This window comes from Parasteatoda tepidariorum, chromosome 1 (genome assembly GCF_982258835.1).
Source record: "Parasteatoda tepidariorum strain Cologne lab strain chromosome 1, Ptep-v5.0, whole genome shotgun sequence".
NCBI lineage: Eukaryota > Metazoa > Arthropoda > Arachnida > Araneae > Theridiidae > Parasteatoda > Parasteatoda tepidariorum.
Window position 1 is genome coordinate 111,351,382 of NC_141755.1, and position 25,260 is coordinate 111,376,641.

Genomic DNA, 25,260 nt, shown 5'->3' on the forward strand with positions numbered 1-25,260 from the left:
TTCTGAGAAAAACATAACTATTTTTACTTTTCAAAAATAAACTTTAAACTTAAAATATATCAGTTTCTGAAAAAAAATATTTAAAAAAACTATCAATGCAAAGAGGAGAAGCTACATTGTTGCATTAAAAAAGTAATGTAAAAAGGTTTGCATTTTGTAATATAATAAAGTAGGAACTATATTAATTTATTTAAGTTCTAGGTTGCACATTTTTCAAGAAGAAATAATTTTCCCAATGCAATGGGATAAACTGGATTAAATAGAAGAGATTCTAAATTAGCAGAGAGAATATGTTTAGAATTTGTTAAAACTAAGTTTTCAACTGTTTCCCCCCCCCCTTTATATAGAGTTTATAAGTTTAATATTAGTAATAAACTAAAACTATAAACTTAACATTTAAATTTTAAAAGAAATTTATTCGCCAAACTATTTCGTTTAAACCAAATATGTCTTTTTTTAAGAAAATATAATTAGTTTAAAAGATATTTTGTCTAAACAGTTTTTATTTTTCTGTATTGAATCTATTTTATCAAAAATAATAAAAATTATTTCATTTTTAAAAGTCAGTCATACTTGAGAAATTTCAAAATTACATTTTAGTCAAAAGAAGTAATAAATTATTTAATGTAGTTTTTATATTATTGAGCTATTCTTCAAACTATGAGTTAACGCTGCTTCATCTTCAAAATACAAGACAGTACAGGCATTTAAACAAAAGGTATACTCAATGTAGCCTTAACTTTTAAAGTGTTATTTACTGTTTTCTATTCTATATAAAAAGCATATATTGATATGCTTTTATATAGAATGCCCAGTTATATATTGAGTATCAATATATTGTTCCTAGTTGCTGTGCCGTTCTAAAATTGTTCCATGTTTTTAATTAAATTTAGCATATTAAATTTCGATTAAATATTTCTTTAAATTAAAATAATCTTGTGATTTGCTTAAAAATACATCTTGTAATCAGTAATATGAAACATTTTATGAATTTCTGGAGATAAGTTTTGACAACACAAGTCTGGAGAAAAGTTTTGACAATACATATAAATTTGACTTTAGTTGATTATATTTTAGTTTGATTTTATTTCTCTAATTATCTATATAAAAAAAGGAAGAAAAAAACATTATTAATGATAAAACTATCAAGTCTTATTCTAAACTCATACCAATTAGGTGAGAAAGATATTTAATGCAAAATAAATTTATTTTAATTGCTATTTATTTGCATGATTTTGTTATATGAATTTTCAATTTATGTGGACTAATTAGACTGAGATTTATAACATTTAATTTATGAATTTTTTTGTCCAATTGAAAACTATCAATGTTATATATTTAACTAACAAAAAATTTAATAAATACTCTTTTTTTTCATTCATTATTAAAATTCTGCTTATGAATAGAATGATAAAACTAAATATATATTTTATTTATTTAATGTACGAAACGAAACATATAAATTATTGCTTAGAGCTGTTTAATTTTAAAAAAGGTAAAAAAGTAGTTTTTTCTCATAGGGAAAGATTTTTCTTATAGGAAAAGAAGCTTCCCAATCACATCTAAACTTAGAACTACAAAAATGAAACACTCAAGCTAGCATATATTTTATGCCCCTTTGAAAACATACTAATATGGGGGATATTTCCGTATCGCGATCTGCCACACCAGCTACAATCGTCAATGCGCCAAATTATTTTAAAAGGGAGAAAGTAAAAAAAAAATGTAGAGGTTTGCTAGGGGGTGGCTATGAGTTATACCCTTTGAGTTGATCCCTTTCTGAGAAGTTTTTTTTTTTAGTTTCTTGCGAGCCGCTGTCCAGAAGTTGCCAAGATTTAGCTATTATTCTGCCACAGATCACAATACGGAAATTTCCCCACTAACATTATGCCATATTTCTTAATCCATTAATAATAATGAAATAAAAACTAAGAAATTTTTACAGCCAATTTAATGCAGTGGACATTATTATTATTCATAAGATATCATCACATTACAATTAGATAAGTATCACATAAAGAATTATGCACTATTCATGTTCAGGAAAAGTTTTGATTGATAAACTTTTAAAAATAAATTACATAAACTTATAATTATTTTTTGCATTTAAAAAACATATTTCTCGCAAAATTCACCTTGTTTAGATGTTACTTTTAAAATCACAAATATTGGAAGTTATGATAAGAAATTAAATTCAAAGATGGATAAAAAATAAAAATTTCAATAATTCATACGTTCAATTGAATAAATTTTTCTTCATAGTAAATGACAAATTAATTATTGACAATATAAGTAAAAATTAATTGTGTGTAAAATATATATAATTTTGTACAGATAAAAAAATAACCATTAAATTTTAAATAAAATTGATAAATACTGAGGTATTTTCTGTATTTACCCAGGAAATTATCCAAAGGTATTTTACATCTATCTATAATCACACATCACATCTAAAACTTGTATAATAATATACCTCTGTTTACATATCCTAAATCAGATCATTCTACAAAATTGTGAATTTATATTCAACATGCATTTAACTATTTACAATGTATCTATAAATCTAATTAATTAAATGCTATATAACTGTTAGTTAAAAAAGTAATAAAGATAAAGTAAAGAAATGTACAGAAGTTATAACAAGAAAATACCTATATTTATTTGATTAACATCAGATGTATTCTCCCCCCCCCCACAAGCGAAAACTATTAAGAAAAGCAAGGGTGCATAGATTTAAATTTTATATACATTTAGACCATCAAATAATGAGGAATTGCTAAAAAAAAAAACTTTATATTTAGCTTAATCACATGACGAAAAGAAACACATTAAATAAATTGATCGTATTGAGTAAATTATTAATATCAAACAAACTTCTTCTTAAAATATTTTGATCACATCTGTCTTTAATAACATATTTTGACAAGTAAAGTGAAATTCAATATAAGTATAGACTAAACTCCGACAATCCATCGGATAAACAATTTAAGATCACTTAAAAAAGAAAACTCCTAATTAACTGTAAGAAAATCATCTCTAGAAATTATATACTTCTTTGAGAAAAAAGAGAAGCTGCAAGTAAAATATGTAATATTTTGCAGAAGCAGTATATATCAATTATATCTACAAATCATAAAAATATGAGCTGCTTCACACATTATTGATGCTTTATAAAAAATGAAAACATCAAAGGTAAAAAGATTAATTATTTACCTATTAATAGTATATCGCCAACGAGGATATTCCATTTAGAAATCTCTCTCACAAACAATAACACATCCCACTTAACAAATAAACACTAGCCTATTAATGATGAATCAATTCCATTCAGCATCACAAATTATCCATTATCAAGTGGGTTTGGTTGGGAGGAAAATATTAAAAGGGAAAAATCTCTTCGCCTGAATTCTCTGATAGGTTAAAAAAAATCCCTAAAGCTACTCAGTGACGAGGCTAGAATGAAGCTTGTAAGCTATAAGCTACAAATGTTATTTAGCATAATATATTGAAAATGTTATACAGTGCAAAACAACTGGTACCGAACTTGAACTATGGAAATTTATAAATGATTTAATAATTGTTTTTATATTGATTTATTCTCCAGATATTAATTTATAAATAAATGCAATAGTTACTTTTTCATGTTTTCTTACGAAATGTTCGTTTGACAGATTTTTGAGTTACAATTTGTCAAAATGAATAACAAATTGCAATTTCTAAAACCAGGTACACTTTCAATAAAAGGAAGACAAAAACTGTACTGATCTATTTTATTTTACCATTTCAGGTTTTATAATGTAGGCATTTAAGTATTTTGAGTGACAAGATTCCATATCATTTAATATTTATTTTAATTTTATAAGTGGATAGTAATTGGAAACATGAATTACTAGGATATTACAGTTCTTATTACAACGATGCTATTTCCGTATTAATACCTGTTCGTGCTTGCTACAAATGTAAAGGTGCCAAAGGGCTTGCTTAAAATTGCAACTAATTTCTTATAATGTAATTAAAAAAATTGAGACTGCTAGTTATACCCCAAGAGTTTGTCCCTTTTCAGAGAAGTTTTTCTGTCCCTCGCAAGCCAATGATCGGCTGCTAAAACTGATCGGATTATTTTGACTTGCAGACTGACATTAAAATCTTTTTAATTCTACCAGTGAATAAATATTTCCTTGATGTAAATTTCAAAACTAATCTAAATTAGTTTATATTTGTCAACAAAAATAGTTTATTTGTTTTAGTGGGGAAAAATTAAAGGATTTCTTTTTACATTGCAAATAATTAAAATTTTATGTAAATATAATCGAAGAAAAAAGCATATGTTTGTGTTTCAGTTCACTTTTTGAAAACACATCTAACGACACAGGTTTAATTTCAGTTACTATCGGTTTTTTCATTGAAGTCAAATTTGTGATTGTTCATACAATACATACAATTTTTTCATACAATTTATCTTAGTGACATTTATATTCATTTTAATCCGGAGATACCAAATGTCATCACATCATGATTTATGAGATTTAAATTGTTATGATGGTAAAACTTAGTTAGATAATTTGTCAGTGTTTTGTTTTGTAATATTAAAAAAAATTTCTCATTGCAATATTTGAGCCTTTTCTTTTTAAATTTTTTTTTTTTAAAATCCTTGTGTGAGTGTTTTTTTATCTTTGTTTTTATATGTTTTTCCAAATATATTCAAAAATAATTTTGCTATAGCAAAATTTTGAGCTTAAAATTGTATGCAAATTTAAAAATCATTGTCCATTGTAAAATTTCAACGCAAATTTTTTTAAAAACATGCATTTAATAGTACTTACACTGAAAGTTATTTTCATTATGAGAACATTTCCCACGAGGTCATATCGAAAAAAAAAAGTCACAGAGAAAAAAAAATAAAGGTCTGTTAAAATAAATTTAGAACAATTTTCGAATGTTTAGAATATGTTCGAATTTTAACTTCCTGTAAATTTACAGAGGGAAGGCATTTAATTTTTAAAAAAAAGCTCTGCAAAAAAAAAAGAACTCTCTATAATATGCTGTAAGGGACCGGTTAGACTTAGCATACCGCACTATCTGACCAAGCATGTGCTACCTATTCGTATATGCAGAATTAAACAAAACATTTTCGTTTCTTACGGGGATACAAAAACGAAATTTTTGGGAGGTGGGGAGGAGAATCTTAGAACTTGCTTTTCTAGAAGTATTTTGTGTTTCTAAAAGTATCTACCGTTTTCCCTCAAGTTGAATTTGTGAAGGTACGGCTAAACGGTGGTAAATTTGCCCTCGACAAACCCCTGCTTATTATCATTTGATGAAATTATTTTTATTTATTTATTTTGTAATGGATTTCTGTTTATTGTTAACAATGTCTTTCAGGCACTATTTCATCAGAGATTGTTCAAGAACGAAAGGATATCAATGAAACAGACCAACCTGCTTTCTATAATCATGATTTTCATCTGTCTGTTGATCAACAAAGACAAAGACTTCCAATTCATAAAGTACAAATATTTCTTTGCGTAATTACTTGATTATTCAGGATTGCCACTCCACAGGGAAAACCTGGAAAATGCAGGGAATTTAAAAATCACCTAAAATGACAGGGGAAATACAGGGAATTTTGTTTCTTATTTTCGTCTTTTAAAAAATGGCAACCACTCAAAGCACAATCTATGGGATATATAAGGATGATATTTCAGCTATATTAAACTTGTTCACTAGTTCTAATTACTATAGCATTATTTGTTTTAAGTATCTTCAACTGTTCCTTCTTTCTCCAAGTTTTTTCAGCAATTATAACTAGTATAAGGGGTCTGTTTAGAAGAAATTTGGATTCGTTAACGGACCCTTCACAAAATATCTTTTCATAAAAACGGACCCTTCACAAAATATTTTAACTTAAAAACAGACCCTTCACAAAATATTTTTACTTAAAAACGGACCCTTCACAAAATGATTTTTCTTTTAATCGGACCCTTCACAAATTTGTTTATCTTCATTATTATTTTGTTAATCGAATAAACCCTTTCCAGGGCAGAAAACAAGAAAGATGGATGTAAACGAATTAAGTTTTGTCTTCGGCAGACGATTCTTCCATTATTTGTCCGAAATTAATATTCTGCGTAATCCCAAATATTTGTATGTTGCATTTCTAATTTAGAAGCAGCAATTGTTGTTTATTTTTTAAAATTTAATTTTTTTAATTATAATTTTACAGTGTTGAGCATAATCTTGTATATCTTTACAATTTAAGAACTCCTTGAAAAAGTTTTTTTTTTGCAATAACGGACCCTATTTGCACAAATTCATAAAAGCGGACCCTGTTTGAAAGAATGTGAGTAATTTTTTCACAATTTCACGAAAAACGGACCTTTCACAAAATGTCTGGACAGACCCCTGAGTATAGTTCTCCCAATACAGCTCATACAAGAGAACAGTTTAGTGTTTTTCTTCTTAATATATTACATAAAATATGTACAGGAAAGACACAGGAAATATTTTTTCCATATTTGAGTGGCAACCCTGTTATTATTTTTGAAATGTTTTTTATTTTCCTAGGTTTTTTAAAATAAGGAGATTTCTTGTATACAATTCTATTTTCTAGATAAATACAGCTCTCCTAATTCTGAGGTTTTGCTTACTTTTGTTTTTATAGCAGACATTTTTCTTACATCATTTAACATTTTTGACTCGAGTGTGCAACATCATAATTTTTTATTACAGTTATTTCCAGTTAATAAGATATTGTGTATTTGAAAAGAAATTGAACGTAAATCTGACAACTGAAATTGTCTTCAAAACGTCAATGTGAATGAATATTAATTTTCATGAATGACAGAAATAGTATTCAGTGGAAATACAATTTATTTAAAAACGTATAAATTTGTAATTGACATACTCAATTGTGAAAAACAAAAAGTTGAAAGACTGCAAAAAAAGAATAAAGAATAGAATTTAACAAGTGTCTACTCAGACTTAAGTATTCTTCTACAATAGAGTAACGTCATAGTCTTTGTGTGGTCTACCAGAAACAACTTCATTTGAATTCTCTACCCGCTTTATGGATTTTGTTTTATGTTTTATTCTATTTTTTCTTTACATTTTGTTTTCTGTTTTCTTACGTAATATTTATTATTTAATGTGTTCTATTCTATTTTCTTTCAAAAAACTTTTTAATGCTCCTCACACTAATGTATTGATATATTTTGCTTTGGCTATATTGATACAATATTAGAAAGCAATATTAGATAGATACAATATTATGAATATAATCGTGTGAGCTGATGAGATTATATCTTTTTTTCCCCTGGATTTTTATTAATTTCGTTAAAAATAATTTCTTCTTCTCTTTTTTTTCATTATTCTTTAGTTTTTACATGTTTTCTCTATATTACATATATATTCGTTATATATATATATATGTATAAATATATATATATATATATATATGTATAAATGCTCCCCGGCATTAAATGAGCCTACATTGTAAATCGAAATCACAGGGTTACACCGCTGCGAAAAATTTTATTTAATAATTGTTATTTTTCTTTTATAGAATTTCACAAACTACATGCTACAGTGACTAGAAATTGAGTATGTTATATGCGATGATAATTAAAATTTTTACCACTGTTCTTTGAGGGTGCAGTGTTTACAATAGCCGTATAGCCTATATTCTTGAAATTTAAACTTTACATTCAATCTAAAGCATGTAATATTCTTTCTTATCAACTGTAATGTTACAAATTATAAATACAAATTTTTAAAACAATTTTTTATAGTTGTAAGGACATTTACTTTTTAGTTTGCAGTTATCTTTCTTTCATTAACAGTGTGAACCAAGTTTGCTTAGAACTTGTTAATGAAATCTAAAATTTGTTTTGCTTTATTCTCAAGTTAATTAATTAAAATTTTTTTGTTTTACTCAATGTATTTTGAATGCTGTATCTGTATTAAGACATTTAACTATACTTTAAATTTTAATAAAAATACATGACAATTGAATAAAGAATTGTCATATATGTTACTTATCAATGTGATAATCTTTCTTTCCCTTCTTTTTTAGTATAAAAACCACATTCTGTATTTGCTTGAAAATTTTCAAACCATCATAGTTTTAGGAGAAACAGGTTCTGGAAAAAGTACTCAAATTCCTCAAGTATGTTGATATTTATTTCTTTTTCAATGCTATAATTACTAAACATGTTCAGGTTAGCTATTCTGAAAAAAAGCTGAAATTCTCATGGAACTCAAAAATACAACAGGAAAACCAAGAATCTGCGATCAACTGTTCCTGAAATTAGAAATATTATACACAAAACTTTGCCATGAGTGTGTTTTAAACCATTATCACCATTAATAATAATTGTTTTACATAATAAATTAAAATTGTTAATATTACAAACTATATCCTATAAACACTTATCCAATAGTATTATATTGTGGTTTTCTCTCCCTCAATGCTATTTTTGTTCTAATTAGTATTGTTTCCATTTTATATGAAATGTATACATTCAAATTATACTTCCTTGAAGTTTGAAAAACATTTTGTGAATCAACTCATATCTGTCTCAAACCTTTATTAAAAATAATAATAATGGAAAAGATTGATAAATGTAATTTATCATTCTATTTTATTCTTGTGATTTGAGCGGGCTATCGGTTTCATTCTAGACTATGGGTCACGTGAATATAGCGGGGGGAAATATCCCCCCCCCCTTGTTTTAATACTTATCCCAATTTTTTCCTGTGGATGAAATTTTCACGTATAAACCCTGCCAGCTGAAATAGCGGATGCCGTATTACATATTTCTTGAAAACATAAAAGCTAATAAAATTCTTGTATTGTTTTAAAACAACTGATGAAGATATGAATTTTAACATATGTAGATAAAGAAAATATTAAAAACAATCTCCCTGCATTTCAGGACTGGAAAGTATAAAAACTGAGCCATACAGGGAGAGTTATTCTGAATCTTTTATCTATGTAAATTTAAATACCGTAAATTTGTGGTGATACACCCAACCCCCCTGAAATATATGCTGCGCCCACAAAATTGGACTAAAAAGGAAAAGTTTTTCTCCAGGAAGGCCTCGCCGTCAGTCACGCTGCACAAAATTTTACTGTGTGATCAATTGAAAAGTTATTGCATCTGTTACAACCAACAAGTAAATATTTGAAATAAGTGATTAACCATTTAAAATTCATTAAAATAATTATAAAATATACAATAAACGAATATATGTGGTCTTATTTAAAATCAGAAATTATGTATTTCAATAATTTTCATCATAACTTTTCAAAAGTATGCAAAATTGTATCGTGTACAATTGTGCACAATTCAAATGCAACACAATTGCAAATGCATTACATTAATAAATACTAATTTAAAATACTCGAATTTTATGTTAACTGAGTGATTGAGATCCTTAATATAATTAAAATAAGTTAGAAAGAAATCTTACTACGCGCTAAATTGTACCATAATGCAATCTCAAAAGGTCGCTTTATCCTAATTTGATTTGAAATACCTAAATGTTATTAAAACAAATAACTTAACTGCTGAAAACCCTTACAATATTTAAAAAAAGTAATTAAATAAAATAAAATAATTCTTGTTTTACGCTAAGTTATATTAAGCAAAACAATCCCGAACCCATTCCTTATTACTAAATTTAAATTTTAACCTATCAAATGATAAACAGTTAAAAACCTTTATATTAATTTTTAAAAAAATAGATGTAAAAACTAAACAATCTCGTTTTGTGCAAGATGAAATTATTGTGAATGCGTTATTTAAAAGAAATTTTAAATATCCCAATTGCAAATTAATCAAATAATTAAACAGCTAAAAATTGTTAAAATGAACGTTAAATATAGAATAAATAAAGCAATTCACACATTTCTCTTTTATTCATCATTTTACTTGAACATCTCTAAATTATGAAGAGTAAAAATAATAAAGTTCAGCTGAAACTTGATCTTCAAGCATTTCACCCCACTTTTAGAGAATGACTCTCACTTTTTTTATTCACACCTCCAATAGGAGAATCCATTGACTCTTGTAAGAGATTTATTTGTGGGGAGGAGAATTCGTCTTAGGTTGAAAGGGAGAGCATATGTTGTGGTATTGTTATGTTCTTGCAAACTGTTTTTCACCTGTATTGTTAATTTTTTTAATTGATTGTAAATTATAAAAATAAGTCACAAAAAGTGTGAGAGTAATAATAAAATTTTAAAGACTCAATTCAACAAAATAGAATTTTCAATTTCAAGTAATAAAAAATAAAAAAAAAAAACAGATATGCCACCCCATTAGATATACCACACGTATCATAATTTAATGTTTTATATCATAAAGCCGCAGCATGTCTCCACAAAATTACAGTAATTTAAGATTTAAAAAATTAACACAGTTTTAATTTTAAAGTTTTCTGCCTTGTTTTATTTGAGAAATTATTTATTTAAATTATATCCCCTCCATTTGTTATTATGTTATGCTTACGAGGCGATGCGTGAGCAGGCTTAATATTCAAGGATGTTTTACTAATGTGATTCATGTTTAAATTTCCATGTAATTTTACCATTCATAAGAGTTTTCTGTAATCTATAAATTTAACTGGTTGTGAGCCTAAAATAAATTTCAGTAACTTAATATCGCAGCATAAATAAAGTGTAAGGTTTGCCATGTTCTGAGTGTTATCCCTTATTTGGCTATATTTGTGTTAAATAGCACTGTTCTTTGTTTTTGGGTTGCATCTTGCAGTTCTTAGCATGCTTCTTATGTTGTCTGTTTCACTGAAATTTAAATTTAAAATGCACATTATATTGTGAACACTACAAGTGTAATAATGGTCGATGAAGCCTTTTTTCTAGCTTGGGGATAAAAATCAATCAGAAGTAGTAGCCAGGAAGTCTTTCTACGAATATTTACCCATAGCCCTGCAATCTGTGCTTGACTTTATGCGGCGAACCATCCATACACATGCTTGGCTACTTATGAACGTGTTGAAAACATCTATTCATCTATTCTATTCTGATTCATCTATTTCTATTGCATTAGGCTTTCATTTTGTATTAAAAAATCTTAAGAAATTTTTAATTCTGTGTTTCAAAAGTGTAAAATTGCTTATTAAATCCATAACTTAACTTAATTCGGATTGAAAAAGGCTTCTAAAATTGAGACAAAGGGGCATCTATTTTTTAAGTAGAATTATTTATTTTCTTTAAAATTATATATTCAGTTTCTGGAGGCTTAAAGAGTGATAAAAACTGCTTATTTGTAATTTACCTTTTATTTATAATTCTTTCATCTTCCATTCGCATCAGAAATTTTTGTCTGTTTAAACCTCTTCTTTTACACACCTAGCCAATGTATTTTTCATACCATGTCCTAGACAAACTCTTTTTTAACTAAAAATGTTTATTTATTGTAAATGAAAGAAGCTTTTTTCTTTTAAATCAAATTATGAATTTTAAAAAAGTTTTTTCTTTCTTTTTGAACTTTAATAATTTTTTATACCAAAGCATTTATAACATTAATTAATTATTTTATTACTATCATCATATTGATTTTCTATGATTATAATATTTGTTAGAGACCGAATATTTGCATGTTTTCAAATTTTCAAAATTTTTCCAGTATATTTTGGAATCTGGATGGTTAGAAAATAATGGAATAGTTGGCATTACACAGCCTAGAAGAGTTGCTGCCATCATGGTAAATACATGTGCCGTGAACATGTTAATTTAAGTATATATTCTAATATTAATTTTGTATTTCAATAAATTGTTACAATGTACAAACTTTTCTTTCTAGTTTTCTAAATTTTTTAAATATATTTTCTCTTAATAAAAAGAAAGACGAAGATTTTACTTTATAAGGTACTAATCAAGTCAGTTTTGACTTATACTTCAGAGACATGGACTTTAACAAAAAGGGAAGAAAAGTTATTAGCAACCTTCGAAAGGAAGGTCCTACGAACCTTCTTTGGCCCTATACTCGATAACGACAACTGGAGGAAAAGATATAATTTTGAAATATATAAGATCTTTAATAGTGATGATGTCATTAAATCTATTAAACTAAGTAGAATGAGATAGTATAGTGAGAATGAGCCTGAAACGAACAGCATTAAGAGTCTTTAATGCGACCCCCTTCAATAAAAGGCCAAGAGGAAGGCCCCAAAAGAGTAACACTAATTTTTTAAAAATCAATTCTGCAACACTAATTTTTTAAAAATTGTTGTATTTTTCTAATTAAGTCCAAAAGCAAAGTAATTTCTGCACCAAGTATTAAGCGATACTGATATTTGTGAATAACTTTTCCTATAAACGTTATCTACCTACATTTTTTTTTTTATAAGAAAGAATAGTTTTTCCAAAGTCCTTATAAACTGTCCAGAATTATTTGTTTCGATGCAAGTGAAAAATAATGAACCTAATAAAATAAGTGGGTTTTTTTAACCATTTGTCTGATAGCTTGTAAATAAAATAAATTTTGATGAATTGTAAAGTTTTTTTTTTCCAAACCTTTGTGTGTATTTCAAACTTTATCCAAAAAGAAAAAAAAAAACCCAAAAAACTGATCTGAACTAATTTACAGGAACTAAGGGACATTAGAAGAAATGCATAGTTTTTTGACATATAAAATTTGTACTAACTTGAAAATGATAGATAAATTTTTAAAATCTTTATTTTATTTTATTTTTTGTTACAATATTTAAAAAGGTGTTTATTTTAAACTTATGTTGTTTGTAAAGAAAAAGAAAATTATAAATGTTATTGTGTAACGTGCATGATCATGAAATTAGAAATTATAATGCAATAAGATATGTTGTTAAAATGGAGAAAAATGGTTTAACAGTACAATTTACTATTTAATGTATGAAACTCATCATTTAAAAATTGATTTAATGCTTATTTTATACTCAAAGAACTTTTTGTATTTTAAATAATCAAATAGAATTGTTCAATTTAGAGATTCTTTTTCATATAGAGCAAAATTAACAGTTAGCCACAAGGTAACTAGTCTGTGGCTTTTCACTCTTTGGTGTACTAAATTAGAATTAAAATAATTGTCTAATCATCGCCACCAATTTTCTACTGTTTTTGCTCAAAATGCAACACTGCATGCATTTTGTTATTACTATTTTTTAAGTAAACATGGAATGATTATGTTTTTTTAATATTTTGAAGTCTTGCTTCAAAAGAATACCTTACATTATCCATACTACCATTTTTTGTTAATTTCAAGCAAGTCAATTTTAAGTTGTTATTTGTTTTTTAAACCTGACCATTTGTTTTAAAAAATGACCATTTGTTGATAACAAAATTTCCTAATTTTGCTTTACACTCCCTTATTGTTTGTTTTTATCAGTAATCTTATTTTACTCAGGGCTTAAATATCTAATAAAACTTATGTAATTAAGTTATATTAGGTTGACTTATTAATAATTTATAGCAATTCCTGTAACTGATTACAACGTTGAAATAAAACTTATTAAACTATATACATCTAAATTCTATATCTACAATCCAATTAAGTTCCAAATGTATTTTATTTTTACCAAAAATTGTTTTTAGAAAATTAAAATTATAAAAGAATTTTTTATTTCAGAAATTTATTTTTAAAGTTTGTTTAAAATACAAGCTCAATACATTTTTTTTATTGAAAAAAAAAGCATTATTACTTCATTATTTTGGTTGTACAGTTTATCTATTTGAAAAAGATATAGCTATGTAATGTTTTGTGTTATACCCTGTGTATTTGATAAAATAAATTAAATCACATATGTTTTCTCCCTACATTTTAAGATATATTATTAATTCAACTTCTGGTGCAATTCTTTTAACATACTTTTAAAATGAGAGTTATTCGAGACTCAACAATAATATTAATTTAATAAGTAGTAACTAATTGTATTAATTTAGTGTATTCATTTAATTTTTTCAAGCTTGCTACTCGAGTTGCAGAAGAAAGAAATGTTCAACTTGGCCAACTTGTTGGATACAACATAAGATTTGAAAGTTGTTTTGATGCTACAAAAACAAAGATTAAGGTTGAATGAATGTATTAAATTTTTTAAATGAATGCTAATTTTTTTTTGAGTATATATTGACTTGAGTATATATTAGTATATATTAAATAATTTCTTCCTACTGACTTAGATATGAGTAATTGATTTCATCTTTTCTATATTATAGACATTTTCAATCAAATGTAAAATTGATATGTATGTTAAGTAGGCTCCTGACTATCTGATCTAATCTAACAGAGGAATTGGTTGAATAACACAAAGCCAGATAAAATGAACTCCTTCCCTTTTTATGTAATTGAAAATATATATTCTGAAACACATGATTAATGCAAAATTTCTTACTGTTTATTAATAAACTACAGAAATATGAAAGATCATGATTTAAAAGAATCAAGTTTTTTTTTTTTTTTTTAAAGTTTTAAACATGACTGGTAGAAGGAGCAGGCAATTTATTTCACCTGATTGTCTTCGTTGATTTTAGAAATGATTGGTTCCTAATATTTTACTAGGATGGATGATTGTGAGATGGATAGTTGGAAGATAGTATTTTTTTAATGAAACATTTTTCATGAAGTTTTACAGAAACACTGAAATCAATTGCTATATACAGTCAGACCCTGCTATAGTGAACACAGTTTATAGTGAACTCCCAGATATAGTGAACAAAATGTTCTCCCCTTGCCTTGCTGCACACGTATAATGTTATTTTTTGTGGATATAGTGAACCAAAAAGAGAGAGGAACTTGGATATTATGAAATTTTTTCTGTCTTTGACTGATTTATTTACTTAATTTTTTTGTAATAATTTTGTAATTTCTACTGTAAAATAAATACATATACCGATTTTTAAAACCATCTATAGCATGGAATGTAGCAACAAGCATTTTTTCTTCTTAGCTTCATTATTGAATATCGCTATTGAATGGGTTCAGCATTCAAAGAAGCTGCAATCTTTCAGTGTCTGTACAAATGCTTCAAGTCCAAAGCCAATGAATTTGCTAAGCAATTGGGTGAGACTAATTTTATCTGCTCGAATGGCTGGGCAGACAGGTTTAAAAAGCGGAATGACATAAATACAGGAAAAATTATGGGAAAGTTCGGGAAGAGAGTTTCCATATCTGAAGTTGAGGATTGCTCATCAGCTAAAAATTACTAATTTCTTTACTATGCAAAACGAAGAGTAAAAAAAAGAAAGTTAACACATTTTTCGTTACTATGTATTATTTTTCAATCATTTTTGTATTTCATTTTATGGGTCATTTATTTTAATAATGTGTAATAAAAAAGGGGGAGATTGGAACTATTAGTTAAAATTGCTTGCAGAACAGATGTAAGTCACGGTTATAGTGAACTAAAATTTTGGTCCCTTGAAGGTTCTCAATAGGGGGGTTTGATTGTATGTATTACATATGTATACATAAGTCTGTATACATGTATGTATACATAAGTCTGAAATGTAGAAAAAACATGAAAAAATTACAGAAATTTTTTTCCATTTTTTCTCTACATTTTGAACTTGTTTTATGAATTCTATTTACTTGCAGCTTATGCGCAGTAAATAAAACTTATTGTTTTTCGTAATCTTTTTCTTTTTGCCCTTTTTGTATTTATTTATTATGATATATATATATATATATATATATATATATATATATATATATATATATATATATATATATATATATATATATATATTTTTTTTTTTTTGTTTTTTTTTCTTTTGAAGCATACAACTATAAGTAAAAAAAAAGTGATTTTTTAAGTTTCTTCTTTCCTCTTATTGTTGAGAACAATTTATTTCAGTTCATGACTGAAGGTGTTCTTATCAAGGAAATGATGGCTGATCCATTACTGAGGAGTTATTCAGTTCTCATACTGGATGAAGTTCACGAGCGATCACTCAACGGAGACATTATTTTGGGACTTTTAAAAAAAATTATCAGGAGGAGATCTGATCTCAAACTTATTATATCATCTGCAACTATTGAAGCCGAATCAATGTTTAGATTCTTTAACAAAAATGAAACTTCAGATAAGTAAGTAGTAATTTATTTATTGAAATTGTAAGACGGAATCATCCCCAAAATTGTTGGAATTTATTTAAAAATAGGCGATCGCAATGTTCGAATACGCCATCAGGGGAGAAGACCAGTTCCATGCCTTCTCCTTTCCCTCTCCTCCTCTTTTCAGTTATATAGGAATGTAATACGATATTTTTTCCTTTACTTAATATTTTTCATTTTTAATTAATAAAAATATTTTTTTAAATTTCCATGGCGCTTTCTTTTAGAACTATGTTTAATGTTGTCTTCAGATCCATATAGTTTCCTAACTTAAGAGATTTTGATCTATATGAAAATCAAGGCAGACACTTTGACTCACCACACGCTAATGGGGAAAGTGTGCGAAGTGTTGCCATAGGTAGAGAGTTCTAATCTACGCAAACTGTAGACCATTTCGATCGCCAATTGCTTTGTGTAGACATGTGGTTTTTCCTCTAATTCTGCAAATCCTGAAACCGTTGATTCGTGAATCAAAAATTTATATCTTGGCAAATTTTTCCCAGAGTTCCGCTAATCTAAAATTTAAATTTTATGATTTCTGCAAAATCTCGGCAAAATTTTCAAAACTCTAAAATTATTACGACACACAAAATTTGAAGTGCGTATTGATTGCTTTGTCTCTTTTTGATGTGCTGAAACCAGTTTTTTTTCGATCGGCCTTTTTGTTGAGTTACTAGTGATTTTCACATTGTTTTTCAAATCCCGATAAACCCATATATTATCGCGATATTTCGATATTTTCTTTTTGGAAGTTGTTGTTAACTATCGCATAATTTTTTAAAATACCGATATCTCGATACGTTTTATCTGTCCACGGAAAATTTGAATCACTCTTCTGAGCATTAGCAATGATTTTGTCAAAGCTTTGATACCTATCGCTTTTGATTTTTGCATGGTGTTTAAGATCTTGATATTTTTAATGAGATACTATTTATTGCAAAACGCGAACCTCGAAACGTACATTTAAGTAGTCGTTATTTGATTAGTATACATGGTTTTGTCAATCTTTTTTTTCCCCAAAAAATGCATGTTTTTTTTTCTTTGTAAAGACTACTTGTTAAAGGAGGGGAAAAAATTCTGCTTAATGTTTTTTTCAAAATGCAGAAATATCGACCATAAAAATAATATATAATTTTTTATGTGTTGATGGGGAAATAATTTTATTGTTTAAATTTGCTTTTGCTCCTCCTTTTAACGTTAATTTTGTGTCAAGAATCGCCTATTATTCCTCGTCGATGTACAAAATTGGTTCGCTTAGAAGCTAAACTTTCTAACCATAGCGTTTTAATTAACGTCAGATTATATCTTCCAGCAAAAGCATTTGCGGGACTGAAATTAACTGTATGATTTTAATATAAAAGGTGAACAGGATATGTAGTAAATCTTATGGTTGGTTAAATTAGCTTACATGTCTAAATCAGGGTGCATAGCATTTTTAAAAAGTGTTTAAAGGTGCTTATTTTTGAGTTACGTCTTTTAAAAGCTCTTAAAGGTGCTTTTTTTCATTGGGTTTTTGTAAAAAGTGCTTAATTTTCTATCTTTTAAAACTAGATTTTTTTTCTTTGCCTTGTCAATTTTTCTCATAAATAACAACAAGGAAAAAAAAAAACATGATCTTGGCAATTTTTTCTGCAATATTTATCAGAAACTAGTTAACATGATAATGTAAAATCTTGACAAAAAGTTTTTTTGCATTTTGTTGATTTTATATACATAAATCAACTTTAAACAATAGGAAGAAATAATTTTTATTGCTGCTCATATCCCGTTTAAGTTTTTTTTAAAGTGATTAAAAATATTTTATGAGTGCTTAAAAAGTGTTTATTTTGTGTTAAGAAATCTTGCTACGTACGCTGTAAATGTATATTCCCATTTTATGAGTTTTGATGCAATTTTCAAGATTGTAGTTTTCTAATTTATGAGTCACAATTCTGATAATTGGTTTTACTTATGCTGTTAAATATTTTGCTTGAAAATAATTTTAAATATTTTTTGAAAAAAGAAGCTAATTAAACAATGTTATCATTTAATCTATATATTTAACTTCTTGAAGTAATTTCACTTTTTAGTATGTATCAAATTTATATTTTTTTTATTTGTTGTAAGTGGAGGATTTATATAAAACTTTACCAATCTAACAAATTTTTTTATGTTTGATAAGAAAGATTTGGTTCCCTTTCAGGTATTAATGTGATGCTTGTGGTCATTTGTGACTCACAATCAGCTTGTAACATGAAAGAGATGAAATCAGATAAGAATGTTACATCTGTGACTTCTTAAGTGATTAGGGAGGCAATTCTAAGAATGGAAGCTCTTGGGTGGTCAGCAGTGAGTCTTCGCTTGTCAGAAAAAAATGGAAAATGACAAAAGATAATAAAATAAGTTTTTTGCATTATTTGAAAAACAATAATAAATGGAGAAACTAAGGTTGAAATTTGAAGGGAAAAAAATCATTTTACAGGGGTTTTATGCTTCAGAGAATGTCGAGAGGAGGATAACATTAATTGATATGAAAATTGGTCGGGACCACGAAACATTATTGTAATAGAGGGAGTTATTTTATTGGATATTGTAGTATAGCGAAAGTTAACTGTACTATTAAATATTATTACATTTCTATTGATTATGTTAATTGTTGATATATATTTTACAGAGAAAAAGATACAGCTGTAATTATTAGTATTGAAGGTCGTACTTATAAGGTGGATATACATTATTCATCAGATCCAGTCCCTGATTATATAAAATCATCTGTTGATACAGTTATGAAGATTCATTTAAATGAACCTCCTGGTGATATATTAGTGTTTTTAACAGGGCAGGAAGAAGTTAGACAAACAACAAACATGCTTATGTAAGGATTTGCTATTTAATTTCATTTTTTATTATCCTTCTCACTCATGTTCTACTTTGACTTTTTTCACTAGGTTTTGTACCTGGGTCACCTCTTTTGGGGAATTTACTTTAGATATTAATTAATTAGGAATTTACTTTAGATAAATACATTTATCTGCCATGGCAATTATTTCTTAAATAATATCTAAAGTAAATTCCATTATTGTTACTTTGTAACAATTGTTTGAATTTTGTTTCACTATAATTCGCATAATTTTATATAATTACCTAACAAATTTTATTTTAGTTTACTGTCTTTTATTCAAATTATTAATTCCATTGTAAGATTGTATATTCAAAACTGTCATAATATTTTCTAGAGATATTGCGACGGATCTGAAAAGTAATAAGGAGGCTGTGAAGTTCTTTGTAGTTCCACTCTATGGTACTTTACCCATGTCTGAACAGGTATTCATTTTTTGTTTTATAAAATGTTTCAGAGGGGAACACCATTGGTATGTTTCTTAAACTAGAGAGGTCCCATTGAAAGAAAGAAAAAAACATTATATTTATTTTAAACAAAATATATATAAGTATAAATCTGGAGTCCTAGGGGCAAGAACATTTTAAAAAAGTCCAGCAACTGTTCTAAAAAAGCCCCCTAAGTTGGTTAACATTTAATTTTGAAAAAAATAATAATATGTATCTCCAACATATTTATGTGCTTATGTTTTTTTTGGAATGTTATTTACATTTAAATGTTTGACACTCATTACTGCAAGTTTGATGCAACTTGATTTACTGGTAAGAACATGTGGTGTCATTTGTAAATTAAATTATTTTTTTATTTACATAGTGTCTTATTATCTAGCAAAAGAAAAAAATTTTCTTTTTATTATTCCAGTGTGTTGTAGATATTAACCGTTTCCCTGATTATTGTGAGCTAACTCGGGTGTATGTATGCATTGCAAATATTTATTATCTTGAGAAAACTCGTTTGTAGCAGAATTTGTCAGTTCCTTTTGTTTTATCACGTTTTTACTCACAAGGGAAACTAGGGAAGTGTGACTCGCCAATTTTGAAATAAACTAGTGGGATGTATGCCTCATGAGGAATAATTTTAGGGGGCAACATTCGTTTTGGCCCATAGAAGGTTCTGTGAGAGATAAAAAATAATTCAATATGTAGGAAAATCGGTATTTTATTACTTCAATGCAGACTATTAGTTATTGTAATTGTCTCATAATCCAATTAATTTATAATTAATTGGATAATTAATTAATTTTCTAATTAATAAATTAATTAACATTCGTTTCGGCCCATAGAAGATCCTGTGAGAGGTAAAAAATAATTCAAAATATAGAAAAATCGGTGTTTTATTACTTTAGTTATTGTAATTGTCTCATAATCCAATTAATTTGGAATTAATTTGCTAATTAATAAATTAATCAAAAAATTAATTAATTGTTGGTTAATTGTTGATTAATTATTCATTGATTGTTAATTAATTCTTAATTAATTACTTGATTTGCAATTACATACTCCAATTAATTTGGAAAGTTTTTCGAAAATTTTTTTTTAAAAATTTGATGTCAATTATATTTTTAAATTAACCTAACAGGTTTATATGAAAAACTACAGATATATAAAACTTTCGAAATCAATTTTGACAATAAATATGCATTATATAGTACAGTACCACAAAACTAATTGGAGTATGAGACAATTATAATAACTAATAATCTGCATTGAAGTAATAAAATACCGATTTTTCTATATATTGAATTATTTTTTATCTCTCACAGAACATTCTATGGGCCGAAACGAATGTTGCCCCCTAAAATTATTCCTCATAAGCCATACATCCCACTAGTTTATTTCAAAATTGGCGAGTCACACTTCCCTAGTTTCCCTGGAAGCAAAAAGCAAAACAAAGACATAATATGCTGTGATTGGAAGTTTGCTAAGGTTTGTTTGGGAGTTAAGCTGTTAGAATGTGGTTGTTATGAGCGATGCGTGTTATGTGCGATGGTTACTGAATTTACATTAAGAAAATAGTAAATAAAAATGGCGTATCAGTTCACTGTCATTTGAAATGTATCACTTTGTGTTGTCCCTTGTTTTAAAAACTAACTTACAAAGACTAATATTTAACTTTTTTTAATTTGCTCGAGATAACTCTGGGATAGTGAACTAATGGTAAATTAAATGCTTTTTGCGCATAAAAAAATTAAAAAATTCAACTTTAAATTAAATGCTTTTTGCGCATAAAAAAATTAAAAAATTCAATATTAAACTTGTGTATTATGTTTTGCTTTAGTTCCATGTATTTATTAATAAAATAAAAAACTATGTTAATTTTTTGCATTTTTATTCAAAAATATTGATAAGAGAAGAGGTTAAACAATAGGAACTGCTTTAATGAAGAATTAAATTCAACAAATAATGAAAATATTTTATTTCAGAAATATTATTCAGAAAATATTTTATTCAGAAATTTATTTCAGAGCTCCAAAGTAAAAAATGATTCATTTTCGTATACATTTAGAAAAGGACTGTGTGGCTGCAGGGCTTAGCCCCACAGCACATCTGCGTCCAACAGGAAATGTGAGTGTCATGTGTAGTTTTCTCCAAGGAAAGTTAAGGAATCCATGTACTGGCAATTAAGTGATTAAATTTACATGCCTCCCAAGTCTCCTGTTTTTTAACAAAGTATATTCTCAAATTTCTCTGTACTTGTTGAAGGATTTAGAAGAAGAGAAAAATTTATCTATAAAATATCCGCTGATGGCAAAAATACCTCTCTTATTCCTCAACAGATGGGGCTATTGCCAGTACTGCAGTATGTTGAGTGGTGGCTTGGGGATAGAGCGTTCGTCTTCCAATGAGGTGAACCGGGTTCAAATTCCAGCGATTGCTGGTCGATACGAATTCCACACCCAGATGGCCCCGACCACATTGCTGACGTGAAATATCTTCTGTGGTAGACGGATCATGGGCTAGAGTTCCCTTGCCCTCAGGCTAACTGCGGGAGGTTCTCGTGATTTTCCTTTCCATATAACGCAGATGCGGGATAATTACATCTAAAAGTCCTCCATGAAGGCAAATTTCTCCCAATACTTGATCCAGAAGTTCCCTTGTCTTCTGAATTGGGTTCAAAATTACAAGGCTATGGAGGTGAACATTAATTGTCATAAACTCAAAATTGAGTCGGCTGTTCAACGACGGTTATAAAATAAAATAGTTTAAGTGATTATAAATAATGGTTTTAAAAAATCTTCTTTAGATTAAGATTTATATACATATTTTTTACTTCACTAAATGTAAGTGCTTATATTATTTTCAATTTTGACTTACATGATTATGCATGATGTATCAAAACTTTACTCATAGCCTGATAAACGTGGCTAGTAAAATCTCCGTTGTTTCATTTCCCCAATGTTGGCAGGTATGAATTGAATGACAATGGATTTTTATGTTTTTTTGGATTTTATGTTCCAGAAGCATATAGATGGCAGCACCTTTTTAAAATTTTTACTCATTGAATGTTTATCTGTTTTATTTTTTCAAGATTTTCGAAACAGGGGTCAGCACTTGATTTATATCTAAAGTTTTCTTAATGATTTGGCAATTTATATTTCATTTTGATGTGGCTATTCTAACTGTAACTTTATCTTTATTTATTTTTCTTATTTGGGGAGTTTCTTTATTATGTCTTAGTTTGTGTACTTCTACTCATTATTTAGACTTACCCACTTTGTTTTTATTTGTCATTTATTTTTCTTTGTATTTGCATTTCAATTTTTATAATTGTTTTTTCTTATTTGTTTCTCCATTATGGGACCTCAGGGCACTGTCAGTTTTTGGTTTCACCACTGATAACAGAAAGGCTCCTATGTGTGTTAACAGGCAATGTGTCTCCTGCTGTCCTGCTAACACACATATCTTATATTTTTATAATTTTTGTTGTTTTCTGCTTAAATTGTTTTTCTGACTTCATAAATTAAAATAAAACAAATTTGGATTTAGCTGTTTTAAGCTCTTTTCTATTTTGATTTATTATTTTAACTGTTACTTACTTTTTTTTTGTCTTTTTCTGAATTAGTTTCATTCTTTGATTAGATTTAATGACTGTTTTTCTTAGCTTTACACATTCAAATGTGTTGGTGGAAAGAAAAGCAAATTGCAATGAATTCAAAAATGGTTTTTGAATTCTATGCTAATGTGTTAGGCTGGAATCTCTAAAAATAGATTTCATTCTGCCCTCAATTCAAGGTTGTGGTATAAAAATATTACAGATTATAGTAATGATTTTTATTTATTGAAAAAATGATTAAATAAGAAATTAATTTTGTTTTTTAATGTTTGAAATATGTTCTGCATATTTCAGCAGGACAAGAAGTTTAAATGTAGATAAGAATGTAACACTAAAATAATAACATTTCATTATTCTTATGTCATTTTCATATTTTAATGTGCTTATTGTAGTAATTAGCTTGCTATAATTAAATAACAATATAACCTTTTTATAATCAGTGGTGTTAAAAATTTTGGTTGCTGTACTGTTGTTAAGTAATACTGAATATTATTTTTACATTTTGTCAGAGTTTTGATCATTAAATGAGAAAAAAATTTTACAAAAAATCTGATCGCAAAAAAAACAAAAAAAAGACAATGCTTAGGATATATATATATTTAAATAAAACATGATATTTTGATCAACTCTGATGAAATGCTTCAATGTTTCGCCTATGGCTGCTAAAACCCTAAGCACGCTCCTGACAAGACAAAAGTCTGTCTAGGTTTTCCTGAGAGGTACCTATTTTATGGAAATATAGACAATTTGTGAAAATTAAAAATTATGTTAAAAAATCAACATAAAAGTCACCAGAAATAAAAATCATTTAATGACTGGAAAATTTTTATATATTTTTCCCGATTTACTCAAAAGTAATTTTGCAATTGTAAAATTTTTGGGTTAAAATTATTTCCAAATTTAAAAATCCATAAAAATCACTGCCCATAGTTAAATTTTAACTTGAATTTTTGAAGAGAAAAAAACAACATGCATTTAACAGAACTTGCACCAAAAATTCTTTTCATTATGAGAACATTTCCTACTGGGTCATATAAAAAAAAGTTTCACGGTGGAAAATTTTTTTCGTTTCTCGCGGTGTTACATGAACAAAATTTTAAGAGGTGGGGAGGAAAATCTTAGAACTTGCTTTTTTAAAAGCATTTTGTGAAACTACCTTTTTTTTCTAAAGTTGAATTTGTGAAAGTACCACTAAATGGTAGTAAATTTGACCTGAACAGACTTCTGCAAGGGGAGGTGAAATGTGGCATTTGGTGACAAATGGGTGGTCAAAAATATTGAACAAATGTGTGACATCAGTTATGGATGACCCCTAAGACCTGATTTGGAGACTTCCTTTCCTGCGCTCATAACTTTTAATTTATTACTGAAAGAAATATGTTTCTACTGATTAATTTATATTTACCTTTATGCATATTTCAGGTGAAAGCATTTAAACCCACTTCTCGAGGCGTGAGAAAAATTGTTGTCTCGACTAACATTGCTGAAGCATCTGTGACAATTAGTGGCATAACATACAGTAGGTTTTTTTTTTCAAAAAATTATTTTTTGTTTGTATTGAACTTTTTTATGTAAGTTTTGTTTTTACCTATTTTGAAAAATTTCATTCTTATTCAAGTTGTAGACTGTTGCTTTGTGAAGTTAAAGTGCTATAACCCTAACTCCTGTACAGACTCCTTAGCTATAGTTCCTATTTCTCAAGCATCTGCCAACCAGAGAGCCGGGCGTGCTGGCCGTGTAAGGTCCGGAAAAGCATACAGACTATGTACAGGTATGACCACAGGTTGCTTATTCTAGAGTGTCACTTTTCTTCAGGGCATGTTTTTTCCCTTTCTCTCCAGAACTAAACAATTCTCCTTAAGAACTTCCCTGATTATCCCGAGTTATATGTATATATTGCAACTATTTATTATCCCGAGGAAAATCGGGCAGAATTTGTCATTATGTGTTATTTTATTACGTTTTTATACGGCTGGAAGCAAATAGTAATAATAATCTGCTGTGATAGGATTGCCAAATTTTGTTTGGGAGTATTGATGTTTTGTGTGATATGAGGGTTGCTGAATTTACATAGCAATAAGAGTAAAAAATAATGCCCTATTCCTTCACTAACGTTTGAAATGTATCACTTTGCGTTGTCCCTTGTATCATACAAAGACTTATATTTAACTTTTTCATTTGTCCGAGACTACTCGGGATATTAAACTAATGGTAAACTAA

General features: G+C 27.6%; 2 protein-coding genes across 2 annotated transcripts in view; one reads left to right on the top strand and one right to left on the bottom strand.

Annotated features, from left to right (window-relative positions):
- The window catches only part of p130CAS (Serine_rich_CAS and FAT-like_CAS_C domain-containing protein p130CAS), a 61,407-nt gene extending 58,008 nt beyond the window's left edge, over window positions 1–3,399 (bottom strand). Inside the window, exon 1 of the mRNA XM_016071973.4 lies at window positions 3,214–3,399. The gene's annotated coding sequence lies outside the window, so the exon portion shown is untranslated. The remainder of the gene's footprint in view (window positions 1–3,213) is intronic.
- Window positions 3,400–3,507: 108 nt separating this feature from the next.
- The window catches only part of LOC107454692 (putative ATP-dependent RNA helicase DHX35), a 55,664-nt gene continuing 33,911 nt past the window's right edge, over window positions 3,508–25,260 (top strand). Inside the window, exons 1-10 of the mRNA XM_043052518.3 lie at window positions 3,508–3,726; window positions 5,383–5,507; window positions 8,072–8,164; window positions 11,649–11,726; window positions 13,963–14,067; window positions 15,850–16,082; window positions 18,763–18,963; window positions 19,325–19,412; window positions 24,463–24,559; window positions 24,659–24,811. Of these exons, the coding sequence (XP_042908452.3) occupies window positions 3,696–3,726; window positions 5,383–5,507; window positions 8,072–8,164; window positions 11,649–11,726; window positions 13,963–14,067; window positions 15,850–16,082; window positions 18,763–18,963; window positions 19,325–19,412; window positions 24,463–24,559; window positions 24,659–24,811 (1,204 nt within the window). The 5' untranslated portion in view covers window positions 3,508–3,695. The remainder of the gene's footprint in view (window positions 3,727–5,382; window positions 5,508–8,071; window positions 8,165–11,648; window positions 11,727–13,962; window positions 14,068–15,849; window positions 16,083–18,762; window positions 18,964–19,324; window positions 19,413–24,462; window positions 24,560–24,658; window positions 24,812–25,260) is intronic.